We start from the raw sequence: 17,238 nt of genomic DNA on the forward strand, positions 1-17,238 counted from the left end.
GGAGTTTAATGGAAGTGGAATGAACAGGCTTTTTTTCTTCTTTACACAATCCTGCTGTTACAATGTTTCACGTGTTTCATGCAAAAGCAGAGATGACAGTGTTAAGCCCCCTGGTTCTTTGTAGAGCAGCCTGCTCTTGGGGCTGGGAATCTGCTAGGAAAGGAGCAGGAGACAGCAACCCACAACTGTACGACCACAAGGATGTCCTGCACTATAGCCAGCTCTAAATCAACAAACATTTATCTATCAGGACAGGATTGCTAACTAATAAAGCTAAGGTTGTCTTAACGGACTATGAGACATAAGACTTGCACAGTATTGCCCATATACCAAACTTTGGGTTGCCTCTCAACAAAGCAGGGTCTATGTGCCTATGCTTTCATTTACCCTGTCAGGACAGGCTTTTCTTCCATCATACCCAAGCCTAAAAATCATTTGGGCAAATGATTATTCAGAAACTTCCCTGTCACAGAGGTGTTGTTATTTCAAAAAAGGGTAGCAATAATTGGGCAGTAACTGTCCAGAGCTTCAACATTCAAAGATAATTTTCTGAGCGAGAGCCTTGCAGTTACTTCTTTTTGAAGAGCTGCCAAGCTATTCCCAGGAACAGAGGCAGTGAGAATCTCTAGCTGTAACAAATCATGAACCTCCATGCTAGATTTCACTACAGCAGCTGCGTGTCAAACTCCAAGCCTCCCAAGCATCTCAAGGACACAGTGATTGCCACCTACTACAGGAAATAAATCACTTCTGTCCCATATGACACAGTTCTGCTGTCTGGGAAGCAGACGATCCAGTCTGAAGTAAGCTCACCAGAGATGTAATTTTCCCTCCCCCTGTATTTTTGGATCTGCATTTCAAGACAAAAACGGATCCATACAGCTGCTCATGATGCAGATGCATTGCAATCAAACAAATTAGCTTCCACCTCTTAACACAGATAGGGGGGAAAAAAGCTAGTACTGTTGGCTGCTTCTGACACTCCCAGCCAGACTTCTGAAGGGCAAAGCAGGAAACACAAGACTGAGCAGCCAAGTCCCAATCCTGCTCCCAGATTCTGGTGGAAGAGATGCAGACATAAACTTGCTACCTAGTAACATCTGCAAAATCCTGTGCTGATAGAGCCCAAAGAGATATCGCACTACATTCTGCTCTTATTTCCACTCCACATCGTGCCATTCCTCTTTGGTATCACCTAATAACCAGTTAGAGACAAAAACTCACACTCTTGTGATACAACCGAAAACCAGAGCAGTGTAGGCAACTGTATGTAACAGTGAGACATACAATATAAGAAGACTTCAGCCTCCACCAGATATGATGGCACGTATCAAGCCAGATCATTATTATACACACATCCTAAAAAAAAAAAAAAAAAAGTCTTCTTTCTGCACAATACATTCACTAGAATTGGTGCAAATGTACAACTCCTTGCTGTGTCTGACAGCAAGTCTGCTTATCAGATTGCAGACAAACCGCACATCTCCAATCATGGCACCTGACCCTTTTCCCCAGCGATTTCAATGGGACCTCTGAATTACACTTAAAGATGGCTCAGGCATAAGTTTCACAGTCAAAACTGATAGCACAGTGTTTGCTAATTGGTACACTTGTTTTTGCTCTAAACTAAATCACTGTGATAGCTATATGAACTACTACAATGGTTATACTTTAAATGCTGTGCCTTACCAAAATATGCCAAAATCTGCACTGAAAGCTAGGGAAGAAAAACAAAACTCAGGGAAGGAACTATACTCTTGCAAATCCTCTACAATTCAAGTGAAATACAAATAGATTTTTTTCCAGTTCAGAGTAGGGAAACTTTTTAAAGTGGTTTGGATAATTATGACTTGCATCTTTTTCATTTCACATTAGTGATACTGCATATGAGACAAAAAAATTTAAGGATAATAAGATTGCAAGAATAAACATCAACAGCTGCATAGTACTATAAAAAAAATCTTCAGCTATGCCTACTTGAAGAATACTATTACTGTGGTGAAAAGAAATCAGGAAAACAAAAAAACAAAAAACCCCCACCATATTCTCAACACACCAGAATGCTGAAGAAAGCACCAGAAAGACTAAATATAACTATACTTTGAAATGCATAATGTATCCATATCATTTCATTCTATTTGAAAGACTTAAAATCCCAATGGCAGGAAACGGGGGGGGCGGGGGGGGGTGTTTGTTTGTTTGTTGCTTCCCCAGTGATATGAATAGAACAAAACATGACTATATTTACTTCTGATTTTTTTGTTTATTTTCTGTTCCATATGCCCTGGAAGATTTCCAAAATAAATTCTTTCTAAATCAATTGTTTTTGATGCATTACATATTCTCACTGTGCCTCCTGTGTGTCAGAATTTCATGGCGACCTGCTTTGCTCGAATTTGACCTGAATGCCACGTTGTGTTGATGGGCCTAGTAGTCCTCGCTGATGGAAGAGTTGTCCCACCAGGTAACTACAGGCTTCCCCGACTCTGCAGTCCTGGCTTCCCAGCCTACACATTTGACATCTTTCCACCATGCGCTGTAAGGTAACTACAACAACATACAATTGAACAGGAATGCAGAAGGATTAGGAAAGAATAGGTAACCAGTGCCATATAGTTGTGCCATAATTATTTTAAAGCATTATTGTAAGAGTAGTTAACAGCTGCCTTTCTGCTCTGAAACCCGCATAAAGGGAAAAGGAAAGACATCTGATTGCAAACAGAGAAGCCCAACACAAACGTGTGGGAGGGCCACACAAGCCATGGGTTTAGGGAGATATGTCCATCCCTCTGCTCCGCTGCCCCAGGCTACAGCAGTACCCCCGGTATTTCATCAGGGGTCCGACCCCCTCAGCTCCCACAACAACCCTGGGCCCCGATGCTGCAACGCCCCCGGCTCGCCTGGCGCCTGCGCCGCAGCACCCGCCGCGCTCCTCCCCACGCTCCCGTGCTGACCCACAGCCACGCCAGCAGCCGCCTCACCGCTCCCGCTCCGCTTCCCCACAACGTGCCCCCAAATTCTCCCGTGTCCCTTCTGCTCCCTGCTGCCGCAAAGCCTCCCGCATGCCTCGGCTCGGGCCACAGCGCGCTGACATGACCAGATCACCACGAGCTCTGAGCTGAGCCCCAGGCTCGACAAACAGGTTTGGGTGCCGCACGTAGGCTATGTGCATACTGCGCTGTGCCAGTCACATTTCAAACTGAGCTGCATGCTCCCATCTGAACAAGTTCTCCATTTTCTTACTGTCTGACCACTTTCCATTGGTTTTACTTGGGCTGCTTGATGAGAGATGTGATTCCCATACGTCTTTTAGGAAGTAAGCTAACGCCACTTCTAGCCTGCCATAATTTTCATTATGCATTTAAGGGGTGGCAAGAATGGAAAACAGCACTTCGGAGGAAAAGCCTCTCTCACTATACTTGCTCATGGCTATGCAACATGTTCATACCTTTACTTGGCTATTTTTGGAAGCTTTTCACACAGACGGATGTTTCCCCAAGGAAAATAGTTGCATGTGCCAGCGACTCCATGGTAATGATCCATGATCTCAGCCAGGAATAAACTCAAGGTAATGGAAGTCAGCTCACTCCTCAGCAAAAGAAACTCTCTCTCACATACCACAAAGTGCCGTAACGGTCACCATAAAGCAGCTGATGCCCAGCTCCATGTGGTAACTGCTTTGCGCGCTGCAGCCTCGAGTTCAGTTGCTGATGTTTTATCAGATTTATGCTGTGCAGACTTTTAGCTCCCCTCTTCCCCTCCCTAAGAATTTGGGTAAGATATCCACTACGACAGAACTGAACAAATTTATTTTTGACTTCGCTACAGACTACATTTGTCCTTTCCTCCTCCTCCTTCTCCTGGCTTTACAAACATCACTACAAACAATTTATTAAAAACTTGCAGGTTAGAAAGTGGAAGGGTGGTTTTTTTTTCCCACTTCTGTTCACTGTGGATTGTGGGATCACAACAAAAAGAACATGGAAACAAAAAGCTCTCACTTCTAGCCTGAAGAAAGCCAAGCACGGAGAGTTTCAGCCACATGGGAATATACTTACGTAATGTACTGTACTGTATAGTGATTATATAAGGAGGTTTTGATTATTGTAAAATTCAATGAGATACGTGCATTGGAATTCCTAGGCGATTACACCAGCTTTCATGTTTATTCATCAAATATTCTGAATACAATATAGTACAAAACATTTAACTAGTTTACTCTGAAAGCAATTTACCATGTTCTTCTACCAAAAAATTGCTCAGAAGAAGCAAGAAAATAACACCTCATGTTATATCCAATACATATGATTCTTTCTTGAATTTTAAACAGAAAGATTTGCCCAGCTTTATCATATTAGCACAAAATTTCATATGCAAACATTTACTGCTACAAGCGTATTCATTATTGTGAAGAACTGCAAATAATATTTTTGCGAGACACATGGTAAGGGGAGGAAAATCTGTTCTAATAGATTGAATTTGCACTGTTTTTAATTTCCCAAACTGCACACACCAAAACTTCAAAAGACAAAGCTCTTTTCTGGCTGTTTTCAACTGCCCGCTTTCATAACACTAAAGCAAGAGCAAACTTACTGCTGTTCCCCATATGTTTATTTTCATCCTTTCAACTCTTTTCACATCTAAATAGATTAAATATTATGTAGAAATGTTTTTGCCACTGAAGGACTAGATTTTAAATATACTGTACCTTCTGTTTTATCTCAATATTTGTGTTAAGTGCCTTTTTTATGAAGGCAGATGTTTGAGAAAAATCAAAATAGTAGCTTGAAAATAGTAGTTTGACTTTTCAAGATAATAAAAAATTAAGACAATAAATACCAAACAAAAAAAAGACAGCATTTAAGAAAATCATTAAATTATTTCCATTAGTCCTGAACTTGACTTTGAGCAAAATGGAAATGCCCTAGTGAGGAATAAGAGGCAGACGCTACACTGTAACGTGTTGTTGTTGGGGTGGGCTTTTTTTTGTTTTCACTTTTAACTGAATTGCCCGTTAATTCATTTCTATTAACACACAATTTTGACATGAACTCCCTGTACAAAGCCAATTACCTGTAATAGAAACAGTATTCCAAAGCCTTCTTTGAAAATGAAGCAGAAAGAGCTCATGGTTGTGATTTTTCAAGGAGTTCAGTGCATCCACTTAAAGTGAGAAGTGCTTCGACAGCAACAAGAGAGGCACCCGTTTGAGGGATTAACCTTCAGGTAAAGTAACTACCAAAAGTGAGTTCAATAGGCAAAAATGGAGCTTTCCATAATGGGAAAACATCTTTTTAAGTCTTCTTTCCACTTTTTCACCTGCAGGGAGCAGCCCTCATTTGTAACTACCCAAAGCTATAGATAAAGATGGCTGCTGTACGTATGATCATTACAGGTAGCTAGAGCTAATGGCAAACATATCACTATTTTTCTGAATGTCAATTCCCCTTTTGTACTTTTTGTACTGCAATGAGATTTTCAGACCATTCATTTGACCAAAAAAAGTAAATCACCAGGAGCTAATGAGACGATGTTAAGAACAGACACAAATCTTGTTCTCTGAGCCATTAAATCTTCCAGTGTTGCTGCATGGAGCATAAGGAAATGCCACGTGCTTGCAACGTCAAGGCTGCACAGAGCAGACACCCACCCGGGCCCGCAGCTGACTACAGAAACAGCATGTCATGATTTTCTTCCTCTACTCACAGTGGTGTGCATGTTTCAGAGGAAAACATCCCGGCCTTCTGTATTAGGCAAAAAAAGCACCCAAGCCCAGAAGCTGTCAAGGGAAGCGAAGGGACAGGGCAACAACCACCATGGAGTTGTCTGACTATGTTGGTTTGGCCTGTGCTGTTCCAGTGAGCAAAGGATAGCTGTGAAAATGCACATACAAAGTACTTACGGAAAAAAATGATATATTTGTAAGCTTTTTGGACAGTGCTATAAAGATTAGAATAATCATGACTGTTACAAAAATCCTTAGCTAGCTAAAATAAAACCTACAAGAAAAGGTCATCACTTACTATTCATTTCCCTCATTTTAAAGTAATTTCCAAGGCATCCCTTTACATTTTTACAAAACGCAGTCTCATCACTATACAGTTTTACAACAGTTTTCCAAAGAGCTAGGTCTTAGAGAAAACCTTTGTCTGATGTGAGGCAGCAGTCGAATTTGATTGACAAAGTAGGTAGAAAAGAAAAAGAAAACTGAAAACTACAGAAGGGAGCAGATCACAAGTTTCCCTGAAGACAGAATAGGGAGGAGTTTGCCTCAACTAGGAAGAGATAATAAAAGGTAGAAAAAAGGAGGAAAAGAGTAGGATGCTTTCAAAGAGATGGAGTTTTGCAAAGCCAAATCCTCCCATTGAATTGTCAAGGGCTGGGTGCAAAGAGCAGTCAGTCTACAAATGGACTGCAAGTTAAACATACCTGTAACTTTCCTGCTCTTGACACTTATCCCCGATTCTCCCTATAGATTCACTAAAATAAGACAAACCTTTTCTTATACCATCAGCCACTTCAAAGACAGCCTATTTCAATCTAAAACCAAATGAAACTCAGTAGTTTGAATTTCCCTTTATGTATCCAGATTTTTTTCCTTATATCTCTAAAAACAGCATTTGGCAAGAATATCTATTTTGAAGCAAAGCGAAAAACTGAGTGTATCATCAGTATATATTAATGAAAAGACACTAAATTACTTTGAAAAGAAATGTGAAAATCCAAAGCTTTGTTGAAAGTATTTCTGTAGATAGGACAGTGGTTCTGTACAGTACTGCTCTACTAAAAAGAATGAGATAGTAGAAGTTTCTAATTTAAGGCAATATTTCTCTACAAATCCTGCAGAGATGTACACAAACAGAGAGGGCACATATTCACATTTGGAGGAATAATGTTAAAAATATTCCATCCAGAATTGGCATTTCCAAGGTATGCTTTATCTGCTATAAAATTAGGGGGAGAACCTTGAAGTCTTTCACAAATAATTGAAAAAAAGGAAAATTTTAAAGTGTTTTTCCATTAAATAAAGAAGAACATTCTTAACGCTACTTCAAGCTTGAAAGAAAAAAGAAAACTCGTCAGGAGTTTTAATGTTCACAGTAGAGAGGACCTAAGAGGATTTGCCACAGGCAAGGAGGCAGGTGATGTGCAAGCTAGCGCATTTATCTCTGCTAACACATGTCACATACTGCTCACCAGCGTCCCTAACACTCAAGCTGCAGGCCATTCCAGCAGAGATGGCAAACCATGCCAAACTGCGTGGTGGTCCTGCGATACAGAGCAGTGCCCACCCTGGAACACTGAACACTCGCTTCAGATTTGCCTTCATGACTGACTTCCTAAAACGCCTCCCTTCTGGCAGAAGGTCTTCATGGCCACTCACCCCAGTGTGATTCAGTTTTAACGGGGATACTTGCAATACCAACAAACCAAATGGCAACAAATGAAGACCAACCTTTTGTGCATTTTCAGAGTTTAACAGACTATTCGAACCTGAACAGTTAAAAGAAGAGCAATGTGAAGCCTAAATATTCTAAAACTGTCACTTTATAATGCACCTTCCCATATCCAAAGCTCCATTTCTATCTATATCACTCTTAAAATTGTTTAACAAATTGATCTAATTTTGTTCTTAGTTATTAAGAGAAAATTTGAGAAATAAGAAAGGCAAGACCAGACAGCAGACATTGTAATATCTCAATTGCCTGGTATATGCCACATTTCTCCTTGCTCTTGGGAGAGAGTCTTGAAACAGTTGTTTATATTTTGAATGGCACATGTGAATACCAGTGGGTGTATCTACCCAAAGGAGATTATATTTACCTGCTGGTATTTAAGCAGGAAAATCATAAGTCCATAAGCCTAAGTGTACATAAAATTTCTGCTTTTGAAGCTTACTCTCAAGCTTCCTGGTTTCCACCTCTTCCTAAAGAGAAGGTGGATCTGCGAAGGGGCTCCGCAGAGCCCAGTCTCCGGAAGCTGGCACGGAGGCTCCCGTCCCTGCTGCCAGCACCTCTGCACGTGCAGGGTAGGAGGCTGGGACCTCACTTACTGCAGGCCACACCACAACAGCACAACAGCGCTTACCCTGGGATCTCACTGCATTGAACAAAACAAAATCCCATCATACCAGACAAGAACGTTTTCAAGCCCGCTTTACAGATAGAAAAGTCTGTATAGTAAGAATTTAAGCTCCAGGTTTAATTGTGTTAAACTAAAACAAGTCAGATGCAGATATGAAAGCAGAAGAATCCATTGTAGAAAACACCCAAACAAAAGCCTTGCCACTGATAAACGTTACAGTACTCACCCCAAAACGTAGCCACATTGTTCTACGCTATGAGGTTTGGAACCCTTACTGCAGGGCACAAATTTTTTATATAAATATAAATATATTTATTTTTATATTTTTATATTTTTATTCATTCCAAATACCGAACATAAAGAGTGCTGACTTCTGCACTAGTCACTCAACATTCTTTTCTCTTAATGTAATACATATTAATCTATTTCATATTTTCTGCAGCTCTACCTTGTGATAGTGTTACCTGATTTGTGCTACACAGTACGGTATTTTCAAAGAGAATGAATCTTGCTTCGGCATTGAAACTTGCTAGACCAAGTTGAGCAAATGCACATGCTTATAGGAAAGCTAATACCATGCCTCTATAAAAGGAATAGAGCTAATATTTTAACAACATATATTATGAGCCTCTAATTCTGATTTTCTTGGACAATGATTTAAAGGACAGGTGCAGCCCAAGCATTAAGACAAAACTCAACTATCAGACCTTAAAGATCATGCTACTCAAGTCAGTGAAACATAAGTAAACTGGCTTATGGCAATATGCAAAGAAAATATTTGTGATGTAGAAACAGATGTCACTGCACATTTTTCAGAACATGGCATTACCAACTGCTTTGTATGCACAGCTTCACTGGATACATTTAAATAATATTTTATTAACACATTGTATTAACTTCCTTACTCCAGCTATATCAACATGAAGTAAAAATAGTATGGTCTTTAAAGTTTCCATTTGCATGAAAATTTGCAATAACCAAAGCAATTATCTTAACCTAGGCAGAGTAGCCAGAGCAACAAAGACTGGGTTTCATTATATTTAAAAAGCCTCAATTACAGAAAATCTGACACAGCCAAGATATAATTATGACCAGCATCAGACAGACATGCACAAAACATGAAAAAAGTGCAGCTAGAACCTTCAGTGTGTCAAGTACAGTGAAAGTGATACCAGCTGCACACTACTTAAATATAATTAAACTGCACTTCTTACATAAATGTGAGTTAAATGACAGGCAAGAGTGAAGTTAACTATCTGCTTTCTCATGCAGGAATACAGGCATCACAAGGCTATTTTTAAACCTGTTTAAAAATGGCAGCACAAATAACGTATCAGCAGTGCCGGAAGCATCGTGCCCATCCCTCAGCGGGGAGCGCCCCTTTGACCGCAGGGCAACAACCTGCACGAGCAAATGGAGCAGCATCCAGCTACTACAGGATTACGGCAAAAATCCCCGGGGTTTGAACATGAGGCCTAGTTTTTTGTACAGACAGAAGCAGGTTTAAGCAAAATACAAGCAAATGCTTCACCCTGTGATCTACACTCCCACCCTGGTCCTTTCCCCACCTTCTCTACAGTCCTCTATTTATGGCAGCAAAATCCTGCTCAGAGTGTAATTAATGCACAGAATTCAATTCCTTTAAGTTTCATTTTAATTACAGGAGAAATAAGAACACAATAACTAAGCATATATTTGAATTGCAGCATGAAGAGGAATTTCAGCTACTTTAAACTGGTACGTCAAGTACTGGCAGCAGCGTAACCCTGGTGTCATGGGAATTTAACTACCGCAGCTTCTTGCCCAACTTCTGCGTAACTTGGAACAGTACAGCCTACAGAACAGCCTTGGGCATTTCCCCCCCCAAATGCGTTACCTGTTTGCTGGTGCTTGGAGGGTGGTAGGGCAGCACGCAGCAGGCATAAACTGTGGCTGCAGTTTGTGTGGACCAAGCAAGCTAGGTTTTTTTGTAGCCTTACAGATTACCCAGTCTTAAGCATAAATCCACAGCCCTCCAAACAGGCTCACTCCCAAAGGGACATCTCCAACTTCTCGGGCTGTAATGCCAGCACTGAGATTTGTGCAATTGCACCTACATTGGTAATGGTACTTAGCTAGCTCATTTAAAGTTGATTTTTACAAAGAAAAGAAAAAATCACCTGGATTAACAGAAAACTGCAATGGCTTCCAATTATAGAAAGGAAAGTCAAGGCATTGGCTTTACCCTAGCTGATATTCCAGGATGTAAACAGAAATCCAAACATCACTATAAATGAAGTCTCAATGAGGGTGTCCCAGGATCACTCACACATGCTGCTTTCAACCTTGATTTACATCTTACAGTTGTTGTTTTTTTTTCCCTTACCTACATCCAGTGTTAAAAAAGCTAAACATTAGAAAGGCTAAATACATCTAAAACAGAGATGGGAATCAACATTTTCCCCTACAGAAGGGTACTATAAAATATAGCTCTAGAATGTTTTACATAGGAACTATATAACTGCTGTGACAATTAAAAGAGAAAAATGTTCTCGCCAGGGATTTATGAGCTATGTTACAGGAATTCTCTGGGACAGACCCTAGTCCTGCACAAAATTGTAAGGAACAGTTATAATAAGTTCTCAAAGTCTGCAAAAACTTATCAAATTACATTCATTTTCTAGGCTAGATCTTTCATTGTAATTTGTCCTGCACAAGAGGCAGTATATAGGTCTGCAACCAGAACAGCAGTGCAAGGACAGCTCTGTGAATTAAGGCCCCTGCTGTCCCTTACAGATAGGATATTATTATTCATCATGCTGTCCATCACGAGCGTGTAGAAACTGGAAGGGAAAGGACAAAGTCAAACTCCTTTTCCCTCAATGCCTCCATCTGTCCAGGGGTGACAGTTCTAGTGAAGAACCAAGCAGATCCTGTCCTAAGCCTCTGCAGTCTCAACTACAACCAAAAACTCACACACATTCTGAAAACACGTGCATGTGTAGGTGTGTGTGTGTATATATATAAATATACGCGCACACACACATTCACTTTTGTGTGTGTCCATATACACAAATTCTGGGCTCCGTCATTATAACTTATTTTATTAAATTATTGTCTATTTGTAAATTAAACAGAAGACAGACACCTTGGTCCATAAAATGAAAGAAATCCAGATTCTACGTCTCAGCTACTCCACTAATTCCCATTAAACACATAGTGGGAGCCAAAGGTCCAACCAGTTTGCTCACAAAGGTCCAAAATTTAAACAAGTGGACATCAACTATTTACTACCTTGGGGGGAAAAAAAGATTAGAAGCCCTTCTAAACATCATATCATAACTTTACTAATGTAAGCAGTTCAAAGACAGCCTCAAGTTCTAAGTTACACATTTAATTTCCTTCTTATGGATAATGAACTTATATACAGTGATGACATCAAATCATAGAGTCCTTGATCATATTGGGGGCCAATTACAGACATATAAAGAGCAATTCAGCTAATCAAACACAGGTGGCAAGGGCCATTTTGGACACCCGAGAGAAACCTATAAGCTGGACTCCTGATGCCACAGAAGAAAAATGCAGATCTCCCATAGGTCCTATCATATCTTCCAGCTCTGTAAGGCTTAGATCACCTGGAGCATGTAAAACAGTACTCAAGGCCTCCGTTTAGACACTTAAATCACTCACCAACAGTCCCATTGACCTCCATGTATCATCTCATGCGAGTAACTGTTTCTTAGCAAAGAAGCTGACAGTGCAACCAAAAATGTACAATAGTCAAATCCAAAGTGATTTGCCCTCAGTAGTCATACAGAAGGATCTTCGACCCTTACAAACCAAAAATAGCAGCAGCAGCAGAGTTACAGGTATCACCATGCAAGAGATTAATACAAAATACGACTGTCACCCTCAAGCATCAAGTTACAGGCTTTATCATCATCATGGTTTTGGCATAAATAAAATATGATCAGTAACACATTTCTGAAAAATTATTCACAGTGTTATTATCTCAATCTATTCCATATGTTGTCTGCCATAAAAAGCACACAACAGTAACCTTTCTATTTGCCAAAAGTATCTGTGCTGATTCATGTAACCAATTAAACAATAGCATATGGCTAGTTTTAAGTACATGGTTCTTTTTCTCTATTTTTTAATACACTGACAAAAAAGTACATTTTAAGTACAAAACAAAAGCAAAACCAATTCTACATAATCCTGTTTCCCCAATTTGCAAACCTGCTGCAGAGGGCCAAAGAACAACACTGTGAGAAACTTAATCTTCAATAAAATCTATGCAAGAAACAAGGCAAATCACTTACTGTGTCTTGAGATTTATCTTTGACATCATAGACTGTTAGTTTTATTTTAGTCTCCTCATAGATGGGGTACTCCGGTGGGAATGTCACACCAGTCAAGAACAGTGGGTCTCTTGCTCCCTGTGCCACACAAGCAAACATTCAGTAAGGTAGGAGCTGGGCAAAAGGCAGAGGCAATTATGGATGCATGTACAGAAACTACGGGCTTTTTAAAAGAAGTTAGTTTTCTACAGCAGAGAAAGACACGAATAGTTAACACAGTCAGAAACAAAACCGAACAGCCTTAAAACTTAAACTCATTAAACAGGGTCTAACAAAATGCCAGCTAGTTCAGCCAGCAGATATCAATATTTGGAAGAGTGGTCTGTAAAAGACAATACCCTTCCCTCCCATCATACTTACTTTCTAGAAGCACTTTAAGTTTCACATTAATTTAAATGAACTAAGGATGTAATTTATGCAAAAAAATGTGAGAGACTTTAGTTAATTAAATCACAATAAAAATCTGTTCAGAATTATTATGGCATGTGCATATAGATGCACATCTACATATATATATACACATACATGTAAATGTGTGCATAAATGTATATATATACACACATACACTCATACATGTGCACACACTTACATATCAGTACATTTGAGTATCTTCCTTACAATTAACTCAGTATTTTCACCACTGAAACCAAACCAACCTCACTATTTTGACAGTTTACATCAACTGGCATGTGTTCAGCTCCAGTTACGACCCAAGCTGAGTAGGCTGATACCAACAATATAGTTCAAGGTAGCCAGTACAAGCTATAGAAACTCCCTTTATTACATTAAGGTAGTGACTGACTCTGGAGATTACAATTCCCCTCTTTAAGCAATACTACATTGGTGCAGTATAACATCCTTTGCTTTGTAATATTATATCCATCTTTGTATATATCCATATATAAAACTGTATTTAGATATAGAGAAGTAACTATATTATAGATAGAAACTTTTTTAAATATATACATTATAGATACAGAAACATTTAAATGAACCATTTAAAATATTGCTTATAATTTCCTAATGTTTAATTGTAACAAAAAAGTTTGCAAAGATTACTGGGACATTATCCTTAAATTTTCTGTTAAATAAAGGCTTTTGCATGATAAGCACAACTTTTACTTGATGAAAATTACTTTTTAGTAAACCTGCCGCTGCCGCCCCCCCGAAAAAGCTTGACTAAGGAAGCTGAGAGTCTGAACACAACAAATTCAGGGATCTATTCAAATATAGGATGTTGTAGTAGAAAATGCATCTACTTCTGTCAAAAAAAAAAAAAAAAAAAAAAGCACAAAAAACCTATTCCATCTTCTACACTACATCACTCACACAGTCTGCAATGAAACATCCTCATCAGATACAAGCTATTTGAATTAAGCAGTTTCAGGATGGTTGATGGCTGAAACCATGACAATTTAATTAGTAGTCAGTTGAAGCTGTAAGATCACACAACGAGCTCATGAAATATTCTCATTGTGTGTAACAATTAAAACAAGCCTTTGATAAAATAAATTGGGGTGAGTATTTGCAATAGGACTCCTCTGTTCTTAATTAATCCTTCCAGGAAGTTGAACAAGTCACACCTACATTGTCTGCTCAGACTTAAATAATTTTCTCTGTAAACATAACTTTTCCTGTTTCTAACACGGATCTTACTGGAGAAAGTGAGGACTAGCAAAGCAGCCTCAAACAACTTTTGCTATAATGCAAATAATTTTGTAAAAAGTCACAGCCATTTCATATACACATGCTTTTTCTAATTATAAAAGCAGACTAATGTCTTTCAAGTTGCAAAAATGTCACCTTTCTAATGGAAAAAACAGGAACAAAAAACAGAAAGGATAACAAACTACAGTAAAGCAACTATGTCCTTCTACAATTTAAAATACTTTCCAAAATCTCTGCACTCTTTAGTTTACATAGCCTTGTTCTTTCATGCAAACTACTATTCCGTGTTTCATTCTAAACCCATGTCTAAAGAACCAGACTATTCTCTGTGCCTCTGGTTGGAAAAACAGACCTTTCATGAAAAGGCATTTTCAATTCTAACTGTTTATGCTGGTTAAATGCCAAGAACTACAGAGCACTCTCAGGTATGCTTTGCTAACAGCTAGAGTGTGCTTGCCTTACTAAAGGCTACGCACTAACTTGCTTCATTTCTCATTCACTTTCTAAAGAAAAAACGAGCAATTCACTAATCAACATGTTAATTGAAAAAGAGAGACGCTCACCTCCACGATTTCAGTACTTGAATACCTCGTCAGAACGTGCTCTGCTGGATGTACAACTGAGACTTGTATAAATGTGTTCAGCTTCCGATCACGGGTAGCAGCCACTAGATCCTTGCATGCTGGAGACAGTACAAAAGAAAAATAAAATGCTAAAAAAGAAAACTTTGGGAAAACTCTACCACAGGCACAGGACAAAGCCAGCTGCACTACAGCTCCAGATGAAATCTCTAGGGACGAGGCGATTTAACAGAGGAAGTCCCTTGGAAGTAACTTACAGAAATAGGAAGTCACATGCTGCAGAACTGAACTGAGATTTCGTTTCCACTAAACATATCTGCAGCTTCTGCAAAGCTCCCTGCCAGAGGCTCATCGGCTCCTGTATATGAACGCACGCGCACGCACTAACACATGCTGTGAGAGTGGGTAACTTTACATAAGCTTTCATTTAATTCGCCACAACATATCTCTTAGCAGCCTAACTTGGTCACCTCTTGCCTGACCAACTTAACCTTGTCATTATTAAGGAACATGCTACAGTGAATACTGCGATGGGATCTCTCCAGTGTTTTCTGCAGTGCATCAAATCACCCGGGGATCCTAGAAGCTTGAGGGAGGAAAAGCAAAGCCTACGGCTTTGTAGAGGCTGATAGTCCAGAAAGAGCTGAGGACAGTTCCTAGGAGTCACTGCTGACTGGGGGCTTCCTTGGGTGCAGCCGACCTATAACATTTTGAAGGTGAGCCAGATTATCCTCACAACAAGCAAATGCACCTCTGATGAGAGACCAAGGCAAGGAAACCTCTGGTGCACACAAAAGGCCAACTCAGCTTCATTTACACTTCTCTTCCTTGGGCTTGGACTTACTGCTTGGGGACTAAATAAAAGGAAAAGTAGCTGAAGCCTTGTTGCTACTCTTCCAGCACAGTCGAGAGAGAACAGGGGAACAATTAAATTTAACCTTCAAGGAATATTTTGAAGTTTCTGCTTAAACCTAGATTGCCAATGAAATCTCTCAGCAGACAGTCTCAAACTGATCCTATCATAATTTGGTGCTAAAAGGGGGATAACAATGAGGGCTTGCACGCACTGGAGTCTCTATGAACAGCTGACATTATAGCACCAAACTTGAACAGCAAGTTGCCAACAATTCTTTGCTTCTAAGGCTCACCACATTATTGAAATTACTCTAAATATCAGCACTGGAGAATTATTTGAGTAGGTTTACTGAAAAGCAGTTAGCAAAGCACAAAGGGTTGGGCAGATGGCTGCCTATTTGAGCTGTCTCCCCCATAAAAGCCGACCAGAAGACCCTGAACTATAAATCTGCCAGCAACCACTATCAGCTTATCAAAACTTCCAGACACAGCCATCTTCCCTCAAAACCCTGATCTTGTGCCACCACCCAATCTGTAAATGGCTATTTCACCTTGTAATTCTGTTTCTAGAATATCTCACTGGCACACTAGAACATGCTCTTCCAGGGGGATGCCAAGAGAGCTGGTAGTCTTCATCGCTACATGCTGCAACACCAGCAGAAATGGTCCAATTTTTCACCCCCGCCCCCAAAAGCAGGCTAACCATGGACAATTGCATGAACCACCAGAGAGGAGAGGAAGATACCAGAGGAGAAAAACAGACAGAAACTGAGGAAAAAAAGCTGGCAACTCTGGCCAGAACCCTACAGCTGAACTTTTTTGTTAATTAAAAAAAAAAAAAAAAAAAAAAAAAAGCCTAGCAACATGATCTCAAATTTCACTGGGTAGAGTTGACATGAAAATAATTCATGTGCATCCCTCCAGTGGGGAGAATCAGCAAGAAGTATCTGAATTCTCTGGAAGTCCCCAGTGCAGAATGAAAAATGAAATAAAAATGAAGCAAGATGAAACATTCATCTAGTTTGATGAAAGTTATTTGTCTCTTTATCATGACATTCAGGTATTGCTGTTCACAACCATCCAGATTTCAGTCAGAGAGGCTGTTCAATAAGGTTGTCACTGGCAGGGGACAGAAGGTTTGGATTGACACAGAATTTGTCAGTTTGGGCTACAGTGCATCACTTCCCTTAAACATGAACTGACTGAAATGTTTAACAAAACTTAAGGATTTTTTTTTTAAGCTAATAGCAAAGAATAAGAGAAGTTTGGTATATCCGGCTCACTGGAAAGTTCCACAGTCCAACACCGCATTACTGCCATTTGAACTATTTCACCAGTAATATCTGAAAAATCTTAGGTCTTCATAAAGAAACAGCCAACTCTCTTCAAAGTGAAATACTGCATGGCTGTGAAACCAAAATACAAGCTATATATTGTATAAATACATCTGTTTAGCATCACTGAAATAAATTATTCAAAAAGAAATTGATGCAAAGCAAACATGAAATGCATGTTTCCTGTCTACTTTCTTAATTGGAAGCGTAGCACAGTGAAAGCAGGTAACATAAGATCAGTATACTTTCCCTCAAAACTATGCCCAAGCAGACCACATACATAGGTTGCATTACTTTTCAATATTTCACTATGCTTGAATTAATTCTGGAAAAACTCATCAACAAAACTCAGTGGACTGAAGTGACAGC

General features: G+C 39.5%; 1 protein-coding gene across 1 annotated transcript in view; it reads right to left on the reverse strand.

The window, feature by feature from the left end:
* Positions 1–17,238, reverse strand: part of INPP4B (inositol polyphosphate-4-phosphatase type II B) — a 290,644-nt gene that overhangs the window by 156,549 nt on the left and 116,857 nt on the right. The window contains exons 6-7 of the mRNA XM_067297109.1: positions 14,663–14,781; positions 12,393–12,509 (exon numbers count right to left, since the gene is read on the reverse strand). Coding sequence (XP_067153210.1) covers positions 12,393–12,509; positions 14,663–14,781 — 236 coding nt within the window. The remainder of the gene's footprint in view (positions 1–12,392; positions 12,510–14,662; positions 14,782–17,238) is intronic.

This window comes from Apteryx mantelli, chromosome 5 (assembly GCF_036417845.1).
Source record: "Apteryx mantelli isolate bAptMan1 chromosome 5, bAptMan1.hap1, whole genome shotgun sequence".
NCBI classification, from domain to species: domain Eukaryota; kingdom Metazoa; phylum Chordata; class Aves; order Apterygiformes; family Apterygidae; genus Apteryx; species Apteryx mantelli.